Here is a 14879-nt window from a genome sequence, read left to right as displayed (position 1 = left end):
GACTGTAAACGCCACGAGGGCAGGGATGGCATCTCACCCATCTGTGTGTCCTCAGGCTGTGGGGCAGTGCTGGGCACCAAGCATGTGCTCAATGAATACTTGCTGAATGAAAAAATGAACACACACCAGAGTTATCCAGGAAGGCTGTTTTTGTACACTTCCCTTTCTCTAGCTACAGGCTTCATGACACAATAAAACAATAACATACTTATGTTGGTTAAATCGAACAACTTTACTCACAGATTAGGAAGGGCAAATTAGTTGTGTTAGTTTGCAGTTTTATCTAAATCTAGCATGCTTTTACTGATTTCCTCCTATCTTGATGCAATAGCATATAATTAGGCAAATATGAAACTGACTACTCTTCAATGGATTAATTTCAGACCTATATATAATCTCTCAAAATGTAACATCCTCTTTTGCAAATATTCAGGGCTACAAGGAAGCGGCAGGTGGAGAGAAAGTCCTGTCTCTGGTGTAGGCAACAGGAAGATACACCGTAGGGAATGCAAAACAGAAACGAAGCCATCAGTCACTGTGGTTTTTATCGCCAGCACACCCAGACATCGTTACACCCGTCAGTGAGGACACGCTCCCACTCCCAGGGGCACGCTGGTCTTCTCCCAAACCTTCCATGTCTCACTGCACACACTGATGGCAGCAAAAATAGTTTGACAAACATTTCCTTCCTGGCGACTGTCAGTTCCCTCACTTGTTTGCTTGTCCAGGTAGAGACACCTCGTTTGTTAGATGGAGCATTTAGTCCAGTGGGATAAATGGTGGGGAGAAAAATTTGATATTTTAACACTTGTCACTCCAAGTGCCACTATGTAGAAATTACTCAGTGTGTCTGTCAGTGAGTCAAAGGGAGAGCTAAACTCCCAGACTATACCCCTCAGTGGGGGTGTAGCCCAGATTAATTTGGATAAACCCACAAAGGCACAATATGATTGGGAGAGATGAGAAGACAGACCACCAGTTTGATATGAGCGTTTAGTCTCTGCCTGAGGTGGTGCTTGGGATGTTCTTTGTTTTAATTCAAATTTAACCACCTGTTTGTAAGTTTTTATAAAACAAATGGCAACGTGACTACTGCCGATGATTTTAAATGCTGTCGTGTTTCTTGTGTCACCAGGATTCTGCCAGTTATAGCTGTGTCACCCCAGGACATGTGGATCGTGTTGAGATGTTATGTCAGGGCGACGTTCGTGGTGCTGGTGGGCACGGTGGACCCCGCAGGAAAGCGGAAGCCACGCCCCCCCCAGCTTTGTTTATCTCGTCCTTACGCCCACTCTGTGCTTACGTGCTCCTTTTATGAATGTTCTCCGGGTCCCTGTGCATTGGAATTGTTTTCACGTTACATGTACTTGGTGATTTCGCTTCTTTCAATTTATCTGCATTTGCTACCGACCACCTATTTTTCTTCAAATCAACATGGTTACACTGTTTCAGCAACTGTGTAAATTAAACTCTTTTGTCACAGCTGCTCTTGAGGGTCACACCAAATTCCTTTATTTCTAATCACAGAATAAAAGAAACTACAGCATTGTCTTGAACTTTAAAAACAAAAACTCAAAAACGCTGTGTCCTCATGGTGTTAAATATTATTAAATACTTGATACCCATAATAATAATAAGAGTACACATTTATTCATTGCTCCCTACACACCAGGACCTGTTTCATTTTTTCCCATCTAATTTTTCATCTATTTTATCAAAACCCCAAGAGGAAGAGACTTTTTAGACATGAGGAAACTGGGGCAAAGAGAGGTTGGATTAGTGACCAAGTGCATCGTTACAGAGGCAGGATTCAAACGCAAGCAGTGTTTCCTGTTTATAAGCACTTACAGAAAGTATTCAATGTTTGGCCATCACATACAGGAATTATTTATACGTTTATAAAGTCTCTAACATTTAGGAAGATACTGAACAGCAACTGCCTTCAATGCCTTGGAATAGCGTCTTCTAGTTGAAAGTAGCCAGTCGCATGTGTAACCACTTACCAACAATCTCCACAAGAAATACGGATGCCCAGTGTGCACCCAGACAGCCCTTTAAGTAAGAGTGGACTGGGGAGGAATCCTGCTGAAATAATTGACTTAGGGAGTATTTATCATTTAAACTGATGACAGCAGACATGGAGCTCGTGGCCAGTTTTCGGTGTTGAATGAGTTCAGCTTGGTCATTCTTGCCTTCCCCGTGCTGGAGACTCAGGGAGCCGAAGGAATGGATGGAGGAATTTGCAGATAGGGGCCGGTGATTTCCTCTGGCCAAACTGGCAGCCCAAGCTTTGAGACCAGATGAACATGAAAAGAGAAATATGTGGCCCAGTCTCACGTGAGAGCCCTCGCCCAGTTTTCTTTAAGTGGGACTGTTTTAAGATTGGAGAGTTAACAGTTCTTAAAGAAGGATGTAAACGTAAAGGAGCCATAAATCCTAGTGGTGAGCATGGTTCTCGCCTTCACTTTGTCTGTATCTGATACACGGAAGATGGGGCCACCTTGCACACATACGTTGTGAAGCAATGAGTAAGGATAAAGGCTCAGTGATGGCTAAATAACGTTCCCCAGAAGGGAAATCCAGGGTCTAATTAGGACCTAAAACCCAGTCATTTGACTTCATCAGCTACGCATTAGATTTACATGGCTCTTGTTTCTTACCTGCTCTCCTACGTCACCAACCCCAGATGCAGTAAGTCCCCAAGACTTGTTGATTCTTCCTTCTCAATGCCGCCAACACCAGGCTTGTCTGTTCCTCTCTCATTATCACACGAGTCTGGACCCCACTCACCTCTCACCCCCAATACTGCAGAAACCTCTATCCCATTCAACTCTGAGTACCTGTGGTCCTTTTCTGCAGAGACTAACCCTCCACTGCCATCAGATTAATCTTGCTAAAAAACCATGCAACGCTCTTCATTGGCTCCCATGACCAGAATAGAGACAAACTGCTTCAGCTAGAGCTTCGAGTCTGATCAGAACCTAGTCCTGGATCCACTTTTCCACTTATATATTCCAGTAATTCCCCAAACTGGATTCTCCCCCTTCCTCAGAAAACTCCCTGCCATCTCTGACCTTGGGCTCAGAGCATCCTCTCTTGCCAAGAGTGCATTTCTTTTCCTGCAGCCACCTGAACCTTACTCATCCTCCAGGGGCCTCATCTTACAGGGAGCCTTCATTGCCCAGACCATCATGGAGTGAGCTCTCCTTCCTAAAAACTCTGCTCGCTAAAACTAATGCTTTCACTTCCTGTCTTAGTTAAGTTTACACGTGTCTCTGCATCTCTTATGCTTTGAAAATCTCCTACAATGCCTCGTCTTGTGCCTTGCACAGAATTGAGGCTCAGTAAACATTAATTTACTGATTCTTACAACAGCCATGTAAATTCCATGTGGGCACCCTTTGTATGAATCTCTTGTACTCCCAATGGAAGCCAGAATCCATGTTTTCGTTTATTTTCTTGTTTTAGTAATAATAGTGATCATTATTCTCCTCCCTCTGTCTTTTGAATAGTCGATCAACAGAGCACCTACTACCTACTTGCAGGATTTGTCATATTATTATTGTTAATCAATGTCTTGGTGATAATTCTGAAAGTGTTCTGGATTGAGATTATTCTGCTCTGGAGAGACGTAGCTAGACCGTACAAAACTAGGAAAGGTAAGTGGCAAGTTTCAAGTTTTCTTCAAAAGGAAATGTCCTATGATGGCTGTTGGTTACTTGTCTAATAACTTCTTAATAGCTATGCTTCTAAACCCAGGTTCCCTTTTGCTTGCTAGCATCTTACCAATAAACCTTTTCACATCCACTCACAGGACACTCTCCATCTTGTCTTGTCGTTTCTCTTGGTTCTGAGATTCATCTCAACAGCTCAAATTCACCCCCCCCTCCCCAGTAGGATTTCTATTCCTACTAAATCCCCAATAATAAAATCTGCTCCAACCCCAGAAAGGGCATTTTGGAAAATGTGTGTTGGCAAAACTTAATGGAAGTCAAAACATGAACAAAACTTTTTCCTGTTTTCCAGACGTGAGCAGGTGCACAGCATTCTTTCATTTGGCTGCAGATAAACTCTAGATTCTCCACGTGGGTCCCTCAACTAGAGATAATTGTCTGACCTGTGGGAAACTCAGATCCCTTAAACACTTCTACTCTCTTGCCACTGTTGGCCTTTGGCACTTTCACTTCCCCGGGAGAAATTCGCTTCCCCATGGGGAAGACAAAAGATGACGCTGAATTCTGTCCAACACAGCAGAAAGCCCCTTAATCCATGACTATCAATACTTATTAATAAATTATCGATCAAACTTGATGATATAGTTGGGACTAAACAGGTCAGGCTCTTGCCTGTTCTCTGTTGTTCTGTCTGAGACAGTAAGAAGGGGGACTTTGGGACCGAGACCGATTCCCTGATGACATTTGACAGCAGTGGACTGTTTTCAACATCTCTGGATCCCAGAATAATTGCGGGGATGAGATGCACTTGCCAATGACCACGAAGCTCCCTGAAGAACGTCCACCAAGACTCAGATGAGAAGTTTCTAGGGCTGAGTTGTAAAGTCGTGTTTCTTGTTCTCACTTTCAGATGGGAAGGTCTACGATGCTTATGTGATCTATCCACGGAACTGCAAAAGCGGTTCGGAGGGGGCCGGCTCTGTGGAGTACTTCGTGCACCAGATTCTGCCTGACGTTCTTGAAAATAAATGTGGCTACACGCTGTGCATCTATGGGAGGGACCTGCTCCCTGGAGAAGGTAAACTTATCACCATACATCAGGGACAGAAGTTCACTCTGCCCCTAGCTCACTCTATGTCCACGTCTAGGATAACTCACAGTTCCTTAGCCTCTCTAGAAGATTTGGAGGAGGACTTAAAACCCAGAGAAGTTTGTCCTAATACCCAGAGGCACTGGCTAAAATACTTGAAAGGACTCAGAAAGTCTTTGTGGTTTTCCTTATATGGGTGAAACGTCTGCAAACTTACATTCTCACAAAAACAAACAGAATTGTGTTTTCTGTTTCTTAATATTCCTAGTCGATTTCAAGTGCTTCTGACAGTTGGGTCACAATCCCAGCATTTCAGTGGTCATTCTCCTTTCTCTCCGTATTTACACCAAGTACCTATGAACCGTCCTTCTAACCCTTCCCGGATTCCTCAGGGACCAAGAAGCATTTGGAATGTAAATGAGTCAGGGACATCGTGAGCATCAAGTCCTTCAACGTTAATGTTTAGGAGACTGAGTTTAAACTGGCATTCTTAGTGAATAGAGGGGTTCAAGTGACTACAGGATTAAAGGTCCACACGGCAGGCGAATCTGGTTTATCCTGCAATATTTGGGTCACGTCAATGGCCTCGTACCAGCCTGGGAGACATACAAAGTGCACAGTTCAGGACAACGTAAGCAGAGTCTCCCTGGAGGTCCCCCTCTTCCTCAGCTCTCCCCACTGGTTACCTGTGCAAGCAGAGAGGACTCTCGTGGTGCTCAGATGCTCTCTGCATGTTCAACCTCTGCTCATGAGGCTGCAGGTGTTGGTGACATCACAGATGGTGACATGCAGACGGTGACATCATAGCAGGTGACCAATCTCATTTCTAGTTACAACCCTCCCCAGCCAAACATGAGTGCTAGGTTGCTGGCACTAAGCTTCTGTTGCCTTGATTGTGCTGTATTTCATTTGGAAAGATTTCCCACCTCCCCTCTCTCAAGTACGTCCTCTGAACTTGCTTCAACCAAAGTAAAACAAAATCCAATAAAACAACACCAAACTTCGCTCTTCCCTTAGAAAAAGTTCATGACGGGCTCATGCAATGTACTTCTTCCCATGACAGTTACTTTCCATCTGTTCCTTCAAATCCACTCTGTACCCTTCTCTATCCAGTGGCTCTGCATGGCTGACCCTCATGGAATCCATCAGCCCCTTGCCCTCTGCTCCACGCTGGGCTTGGCTAATGAGAGACACTGGCAGGCACTCAGAGGGCAGGACACATCCCTGCCCGGTCCGGATGGGGTTGCCAGGGTAGCTGTGCACCTCTCTGCTGGAGCCCTGGCTCCTGTCGGCCAGCCCTCCTCAGCCACGACACAGCTTGGGCACCGTAACCGCTCCCCCCCGTTCACACGTGGTGGGTGGCCCTGGCTCCCCGGTATGCCCAGTTGTGGGGCTCTGCACCATTCCTCACTGATTTCCCTTGGCTCTGCCCACATCTTCACTAAAGTCTCTTTACTCAGTCCTTTTGAGTGTGCCATGCTTTCTCTTAGGATCCTGACTGACACAAGGTGTTTGTCTGGCACTGTTTGACATTCATTTCCTTACTGCCGACTTCGTCGATTGGCGGTCTTTAGCCACCACTCTGTAAGAACATCTTGAGTTGTTTTGTTCATGGTTGTGCCTCCTTAATCACGCTGGTACCTCCTTGCCCTGAGAACTGAGTGTTTTACATGTTCTCAGCCCACCCAGAAGTGAAGTGAGTCACAGTGAACCTGATGCTCTACAAACACTGACTTGATGAGGGAATCCGATCTTTCTTAAGATTTCTCTGGTCTGATCAAATCAGCTTCTAAAACTGAGACTATGGGAGGGGGCATGGATTGGACCCAGGACTCCCTGGAGAATTAAGTCAATTCAGAGAAGCAAGGGTTCCTGAGTTTGTGCTCTTTGATATGAGAGTTAAAATTTCTAAGTCCTTTTATAACACGGAAGCTAATATCCCAAGAAGATAGTATGTAGCTAATGAGCCTGAATTCCAAGTCTCCTGCTGAATCTCTCAATGTTCACCTTGAACTGAAGGACTCTGTTTAGTTAGGACCCGTCTGCCTGGGAAAGAGGAGGGCGTGGGGTTGATATTCTCACAGTGAAAGATGTAAGATGACACAACAAGTCCTCTATCCGTGTACACGCCCACCTTTCTGAATAAGCGACCTGATCAGTATCAGAATCTCACACCTGATTATAACAATAAGAGTTTTTCTTAAAGTTCAGAATATTTATGATCAAAGCATTAGACTTACAGACACAACACTGGGACACCCTGTCTGTGTCTTTTGTTCCTAGATGCAGCCACTGCCATGGAAACCTGCATCCAGCAGAGCAGGCGACACATCTTCATCCTGACTCCTGACATCGTGCACAGCAAGGAGTTTGCCTACGAGCGGGGGGTCGCCCTGCACAGCGCCCTCCTCCAGAACGACTCCAAGGCCATCCTGGTTGAGATGGAGGCTCTGTGCCCGCCCGGCGGACTGCAGCTGGAGGAGCTTCAGGACTCCCTCAAGCACCTCGTCAAAGTGCAGGGGACCCTCAAGTGGAGGGAGGACCACGTGGCCAACAAACGGTCCCTCAATTCCAAGTTCTGGAAGCACCTGAGGTACCACATGCCTGTGCCAAGCAAACCTCCAAGAAAGACTCCCAGCTAGGCATCCTTGAGAGCCCAGGGGCGGCGGCCCTTGCTCTGATGGCCAACATGCCTGGTTTTGTAGGTCTGAACCCCTCGCAGCTGGGTCACAGACACTGTACCAGATGTGTACCAGAGAAGTAAAAATGTCAAGGGTGTTCAGAGCTCAGGTTTCATGCACTAACTGTATTTCCATTTCCCTGACTCTGGGTGGATGTAAAATGTCCAGAGATTTTTATTCTCAGCCCCTCTCTCTCCACCGTATATTCTCTCCCCCATCTTCCTTGGCTGGTCCTTCTCCATCATGGCCCAACCTCTTCTCACTACCTCTTCCCCTCTCTCTCCTTATTCCTCATCAATATTTTACATGTTGAACAACAAACCGAAAGTTGTAGAGTTAAATTTTCAGGTAATCTTGAAGAACACTCAAATCCCCTCGAACAGAACATTGGTGCTAAGCTTTGTTCCCAACATGCTAGAATTTATTAGACATTATTTGACCAGATGCTTATGTTTTATTGTATCAATATTGCTAGTTTTGTTGGAGTTTCTTCCCCAGTTACTCGATTATCATTATGATCAGTTTTTTTTTACAATCTTTTTTTTCAGTTCTAAAATTTCTTTCATATATTTTTATTCTCTTTAGAGATTTTTTTTCTCACTGAAAAAGTTACAGAAGAACAGAAAGTATAATAGAAGAAAAATAACAAAAATTATTTGTGAATCCATCATCCTAAGATTATGACTTTTAAACATTTGGGTAAACTTGCATTTTTAAAAAATGTTAATTTGTAATTCAATGCACCATATATATAGCAGGGATCACACAATGTGTAGTCTTTACACTTTTATCTACTCAACATTATGATAAAAGCATTTGACGTGTCATTTAAATTTTAACATTTTGAAACACTCATAGTGTTCCATCTCATGGTTGTGCTGCAGGTGATGTGTCCAATTTACATGGTCATCATTATAAATGATTCTGCCATGGCCATGCCAGTACATATCTCCCAATTAAAGCAATTTTTTAAAAATTTGATAAACTTCGCTTGTTGTAATTTTTCTATGAAATGAGTAGCACATTTTGGCAGAACCGTTTTGGTAAAACTGAAGTTAATTTGCACAGCCAAGGCTACTCTCTTGAATTCTTTACTGTTCACATCCCTCTGGGGGCTCAGCCCATCAAAGCTAGGGCTGAGGCACCTACAGGCTGCGAGTCCTATCAGAACTCAGATTTTGCACGTGGCTGGAGATCCTACTCTCAACTGAGATGCTGTGTAAAGTGTGTGATTTCGTATTTAACTGCAAAAGGAGGCTGCGCTCCAGACCCTTGAGTGTCGTCTTGAACTCACTGCCGTTCAATTCCTTGTAGAATCTTACCTGGAAAGAAATCATCTTTCTGGAAGGTTGTCTAAAGGATCTGCAGTTATTTATGCCTCTCGATATCCTATAACGTAAATCTATACCCCCGGCCGCCCCAGGGTGCGGAGGGGCCGCCCCGGGGCGCTCACTCTCCGGCCCGCAGGTCGCCGGGTCACCGCCCACCGCCCGCGAGCTCCCGGGACCCGGGCGCGCCGCCGGGCCTGCAGCCCCCGCGGCCCCGGCGAGGCGCCGGATTTTCCAGCTGCGCGCCGTCGCCCCCGCCATCGAGCCGCTCCCGGAACCCAAGGGCGGGTCTCAGGGCGGAAGGAGCCGGTACCCCGCGCGCCGCCAGGAGCGCGCACCCCGCCCCGGAGCGCGCAGGACCCCAGCGCCCCCACCGAGGAGCATCCCCAGGCCGGGGAATCCCTGCCTCGGAGGGCCCGCAACCCGGAGCATCCCCACAGAGGAGCGTCGCCAGACTGGGAGGACCCCCGGCCCGGAGCATCTCAGACCCGGAACACCGCCCCGGCGCGGGCCCCGGAGCAGCGCCCCACCCGCAGCCGAGTTTCGCCAGACGCCTTTTCTCTCCGCATACTTTCTGTTCCTTTTTCTCGTTTTCTTTTTCTTTTTCAGCCTTCTCCAGTTGTCTTATCTGTTTCATCACACTTGCGGCTCCTCTCCTTTCTCGTTCCGCGGAGCTAGGGGGGCAGCGGTTGCTGCTTCTCACCTCCCTTCTCACCTCTGCCATCGCGCCCCGTGTGAAGGGGGGACAGCCGCCCCGCCCCAGCCCAGGGACGCCCGCCTGGAGGTAAGGGCAGACCTGCCTGCCACCGCACCCCCTCCCACTGCCCCCTGCTGCCGGCCGGGGGGCGAGGGGCAACCCAGCCTCGGGGGCAGGGTGTGTGTGTGTGTGTGAGTGTGTGTTTGTGTGTGTGTACACGAAAAACTGGTGATTTCAGCGTCATCAACTTTCCCTGATAGTATAGTTTAGAGGTTAAAAACAGTCCTCCCCCCAATTTTTTTTCTTCTGGAAAGGTGAGAACAGCTAAGTGATGGTTTTCATGTATTAAACACTTAACTGGTGTCTGACACTGTATAGAAAACTTTAAGATGCATTATTGTCACTTACTCCTCCTACAGGCGGGATGAAGAATTCTTCCTGCAAGGAGGTAAACGCAAGCACAGAGATGTTCAGTGGTTTATCCAAGGGCATCCAGCTGCTGATCAATAGAGAGCAGACTCACACCCAGATTTTCTTGACTCCAAGCCTTTGCCTTGATCCGAGCTGCCTCCAGGAGTTGGAACCCCTTGGGCTGCATGACAGTTATCAGACAAATCCCCGCGGAGGAAGTCCGGTCAGAGATAGGCACCTGTCCCCGTATTACAGAGCGCTGTGCAGTGCGGGGATGGGGGCGGGGGGCACACTTCTCAATCCAAGGGTCTTGGATGGGCTGGGAGAAGGTAAATTTGGGGGAAACTGGGTTTGAGAGGTTCTGGGATAGTTGGAGAGCTTCCTTAAGCAGGCAAACATTGAGGCAGGTTGCAAGGACCGCGGGGACCTGGCAGCTGGAAGTGGGGAGGGTGGTTCCCCAGCACGACTAGCACAGGCATGCAGGGGAGGGGGGCACAGGGGTAATGACAGCAGACATTTGTGTGACAAGGACTGTGAGATGCAGGTGTCTCTCCTGGCCTTGAGAAACCTAATTCCACACAAATTCTTTTTCCCTTAGAGTGGAAGTGTGTGCGTGCGTGCACGCTTTGTGTCTGTGAGATGTCCAGGATCACCTTTCCCCTCTTTGCGTTTGGCTGTTTTGTCTCCTTAAGGGATGAATGAAATGCTGCAGAGAAAGAATTACGTTCAAAAACCACTGGTGCTGTGTGGCAGAAATTAAGGACACTTCATAAAAATCAGGGGGTGGGTGTAACTCAGTGTTACTGCGCGCTTTGCATGCACAGGTCTCGGAGTCAATCCCCAGTATCTCTATTAGAAAAATCCCAGTTAATTAGAAAGGAAGGGAGGGAGGAAGGAAGGAAGGAAGGACGAAAGGAAGGAGCCCTGCTGGTATGATTCTCATCAGCAGGTTCTCTTAGGAGGCGCTCAGTTACATGTCTGTAACGCTAATCAGAGTGAGGCGATCTCCATCTGTTAGTGTGTGAGTCAGTGTAATCCTCTGCAATTTGAACTTGAACATTTCATCTGATCGAGTCTCAGGCTCTTGATCAGAAAGAACTTTGAAGTGGCCTAACAACTCCTGAACTTCTGTGAACTGTTTTTTCTAGAGAGCGGTCACTTTTGTTCGGGGTAGGGTTTGTGAACGGAAGTCCGGCAGAGCGAGGGGCTCAGGAGCTGGACGTTTGGACGCTCGGGGAAGGGGTGGTGCTGGAACTGTGCAGCCCTGGGGGCAGAGAGAGTGGTCCTCTTGTATCTGACCCTTGCCCAAGGTCACACAGGTTTTGGAAGAGAATCTTTTTCATTAAGAGAAAACTTCATGCCATTGGGTGATTGAGGGTAAGTTTGTGAGTATTCTTTGTGTGTGTGTTTGTGTGTGTGTATGCATATGAACATATGTATCTACATATATACACATACACATATTCATGCACATATATTTATGTATCTTAACTATTAGGTATTGTTATTAAATGTATATTTAAGATATTTTAAATTTACTTTTCTTAAATTTTTAAAAATTTATTACTTATTTATTTATTTTTTGAGGGGGGGAGGTAACTAGGTTTATTCATCTATTTGTTTTTAGAGGAGATACTGGGGATTGAACCCAGAGCCTTGTGCATGCTAAGCATGCGCTCTACCACTTGAGCTATACCCTTTCCTGCTAAAATTACTTTTAAGTATACAAATAAGTCCCCTAGATCAGGGTCTCCCTACCTTGGCTATATCTTGGGATCACTTAGAGGAGTTTACAAATCACCCAGGCTGTACTCCAGATGTCTGGGTGGAACCTAGCCACCATTGTTTTTTTCCAAGCTCCAGGTAAGAATGAGTGCCCCAGTTGTTAAAACATAACTTCTCAGGATGTTATGATTTAAGAAGCATGTCATAGGTAGAAGATTGTCTTAATCTTTCCACGATGGATCAGATAATCACCTAAGACTCCAAACTGTATATATTTTATGAATTTAATGCATTCATCAATTCAGCAAAAAACAAACAAAAAAGCAAGCCTAAAATAATAATATGTCAGCTAGTGACAAGTGTTATGAGAGCAAAACAAAGCAAGCTGGGAGAGCAGAGACAGAGAAAGAGGGTGGTGTGCGTGTGTGTGTATTTGCCCTTGAGCAGATGTTAGATTTTCCATAAATTGCTCAGGAAAGCCCTGTACCTTATACCTACAGTATCAACCAACTTTAAAGGAAAGACAGGATTGTTTAACTAATGACAGAGAAATAAGTAGTAGCCATTTGGGGAAAATAAGTTAAGTTAGACCCTGTCATCATACCAAACAGCAAAATTAATTGTTAATGGATAAAAAATGCAATGCAAAAAGCCCACTGAGCCATACAAATGAAGAAAACACAGGTAAGTATCTATCAGATTATTGAGGGGAAAGGAATGTTCTAAATGTGAAAGTTAAGGAAAAATCACAAAGCAAAAGAATGATAGGATTGACTTCATAAATGTAAAATCGTCCATCTGTGAAGACATCAAAAGAGAAATTGAAAAGGAAAACTAAACACGTTGGGGAAAACGCTGAACATTTAAGAACTGGACAAAAAGCATGAAGACAAGGAAATGAAATAGCTAAAATACATGATGAATATTTTACCTCATTTATACCAATAAAAAAGCAAACTGATAAACCATGAGATACCATTTTACCCATTTAAATGCCTAATTAGATTTAAAGACTGAGAACGCTCGGTGCTCATGTGGATGTGGTGGAGAGAGACTGTGCTGCGCTGCTGAGGGGGTGTGAATTCTTACAACATGTAAGAATGCATTTTCATGTTTAAAATGTGTGCTTTGACTTATAGATTGTAGTAGCACCAAGAAGAGAGTAAGAAATGTAGACAGACAATAGCAGGTCAGACACTTGGCCACCTTCCCATCAGTTCTGGGAGCCAATGTTGTTACCCCCTTTCATGGATAAAGAAATTGAACAGAGATGGTAAGTGACTGGCCCGATGCTATTCAGCTGGTAAGGAGTGCAGTGAGGATTCAGATCCAGCCAGTTTGGCTCCAAAAGCCATGCTCCAAAAACTGACTCGTAGCCTTACACGGGGAGGTGGCCAGGGGGGTTATTTTATAGTAAAATACGTCTTGTAAATTGAAATATCTGTATGAAAGAGTATTGCGTGGCAGGTAAGATGATGTTAACCAAGAGTATTTTGTGACATAAGAAAAAGCTGTTTGATTAAGTAGGAACTGCAAGATATGAAATTATTTAAATATTTTATTTGGAAATATATAGAAAAAAAAATACAAGAAAGGACCAAAGTATGGTGCATGTTGAGATTATTTGCTTCTTTTCCATCTTCATTTTGTAAATGTCGTACAGTGGGCTTACAGTAATCTAGAAATCAGGAAAGCTTTTAAAGAAAGAAAGAGAGAAAGAAAGAGGAGGAGAAATTTTAAAATTACAGAAAGACCGAAAAAAACGGTATCAACCTCAAACATAACACTGAAAAAAAAACACACACACTAAAATTCCTACTTGCAAGAAATGTAATATTTATATTCTCCAACATAATATCTATGACATTTCTCAGGATAACTTTTCCTTTAGAAATGAGTTCCATTATTTAATATCTTAATCTTTTAAACCCACAAGTACATTAAAAATTATATATATACACAGACACACTCACACACAGAGCAGTGCAAATATCAGCTAATCTGTATATTGGGATCTTAACATGTTTCATATTGAAACTGAGAGTTAACTCAGAAGAATGCTGAATTTCTCATAATAACTTTATCTCTTAGTAGACCCTGAAAATTAAAAAAAAAAAAACAAAAAAACAGAAAAACCCCAACAGTGCCCTTTATAAGACTGTGTCGACCTTAACCAGAGGAAACGACACTTTTCATTTTACCCGAGGTAGGAGGATATAGTTAATAATAAAGTGTGTGTGTGTGCACGTGTGTGGGTGGGGGCTGATTTCAAACCACAGACATATTCTAATTTGGTGATGAATGGCTGGTACTTTCCATACGTACTTATCCCCTTTGTCTTTACATTATTGATTATTATCTCTTGGAAATTACATCAAATGCTTGGTGATGTTACTCATAAGGGATGATGTAAATGGCTTGGCACCTCAGCTATTAAATGTTGTCAAGGGTCTGGGCACTAACCGTGCTCTGTTTTCATATGGGAGGTGAGTGACAGCTGTTGGGAGAATTACTGGGGGCTGAGAGGCTACCGTGCATCCAGGAAGCCTTCATAAATATATTTGCTCATTTAATCACTTAATACTTTTGGAGTTAGGCCTTCTTATCAACCCCATTTTGTTAATCAACAGACAGGCTTTGTGACTTCTAAGTATCTTGCCCAAGGTTGTGCAGCTTGTCAAGACTCAAGCAGGAATCCCAGCCCGGTTTTGTGCATCCCAGAAACCAAGCTCTTTCCATCCTGCTGTGCTTCCTCTGTCCAGTGGGGCTAGATGTTTGGTACACAAGGGACATGGGATTATTTATGAAATACTCAGACTCGGTGGCTGAGCCCCAATATATCCTTCTTACACTCTCTCTCAATTTGTAATTAGTAGAACAAGTAATGGTTTGGAGTAGGATCGAAATTCAGCAGATTTGAGTTCATTGAGTCGATGTAGATTAGGGATCTGGGTTGTAGAAAATCCCCATTTTGTGCCTCCATTTTCTAGAATAAACACTATGGTCACGTGAGTGTAAACTCGAGCACACACACACACAAACACACACCCCTATTCCTCTTTAACAAGCATTAACGAGTGCTTACTATGTGCAAGGCATTGACTTTGGTGCTACGGTGATGAACAAAACAGACTTAGTTCCTAACTTATGAAAAACTTAGTTCTGAAGAAAGGAGATCGATATTTTTTTAAAAAGGCAGCTGGCACACACACACACACACACAATTCTACATGGGCAGACCGTTCATTCATAGGATGGATTTTCTGGAAACAC

General features: G+C 44.6%; 2 protein-coding genes across 6 annotated transcripts in view; both read left to right on the top strand.

Annotated features, from left to right (window-relative positions):
- IL1RL1 (interleukin 1 receptor like 1) overlaps positions 1–8761 on the top strand; it is a 50102-nt gene extending 41341 nt beyond the window's left edge. For all 3 annotated transcript variants that reach the window (XM_064481788.1, XM_010991894.3, XM_031441039.2), the window contains 3 exons: positions 3513–3659; positions 4585–4752; positions 7048–8761. In XM_064481788.1, coding sequence (XP_064337858.1) covers positions 3513–3659; positions 4585–4752; positions 7048–7406 — 674 coding nt within the window. In that variant the 3' untranslated portion in view covers positions 7407–8761. The remainder of the gene's footprint in view (positions 1–3512; positions 3660–4584; positions 4753–7047) is intronic.
- A 333-nt stretch (positions 8762–9094) lies between these two features.
- IL18R1 (interleukin 18 receptor 1) overlaps positions 9095–14879 on the top strand; it is a 36541-nt gene continuing 30756 nt past the window's right edge. The window contains exon 1 of one of the 3 annotated variants that reach the window (XM_064481786.1): positions 9095–9557. The gene's annotated coding sequence lies outside the window, so the exon portion shown is untranslated. Of the gene's footprint in view, positions 9558–10782; positions 11259–14879 lie in introns of those variants that run through there. The other 2 variants (XM_010991893.3, XM_064481785.1) reach the window with 2 other exon arrangements.

The sequence above is a fragment of the Camelus dromedarius genome, chromosome 33, assembly GCF_036321535.1.
Source record: "Camelus dromedarius isolate mCamDro1 chromosome 33, mCamDro1.pat, whole genome shotgun sequence".
Classification (NCBI taxonomy): domain Eukaryota; kingdom Metazoa; phylum Chordata; class Mammalia; order Artiodactyla; family Camelidae; genus Camelus; species Camelus dromedarius.
The sequence above is the reverse complement of the archived record's forward strand: the minus strand, read 5'-3'. Positions and strand labels throughout refer to the sequence as shown.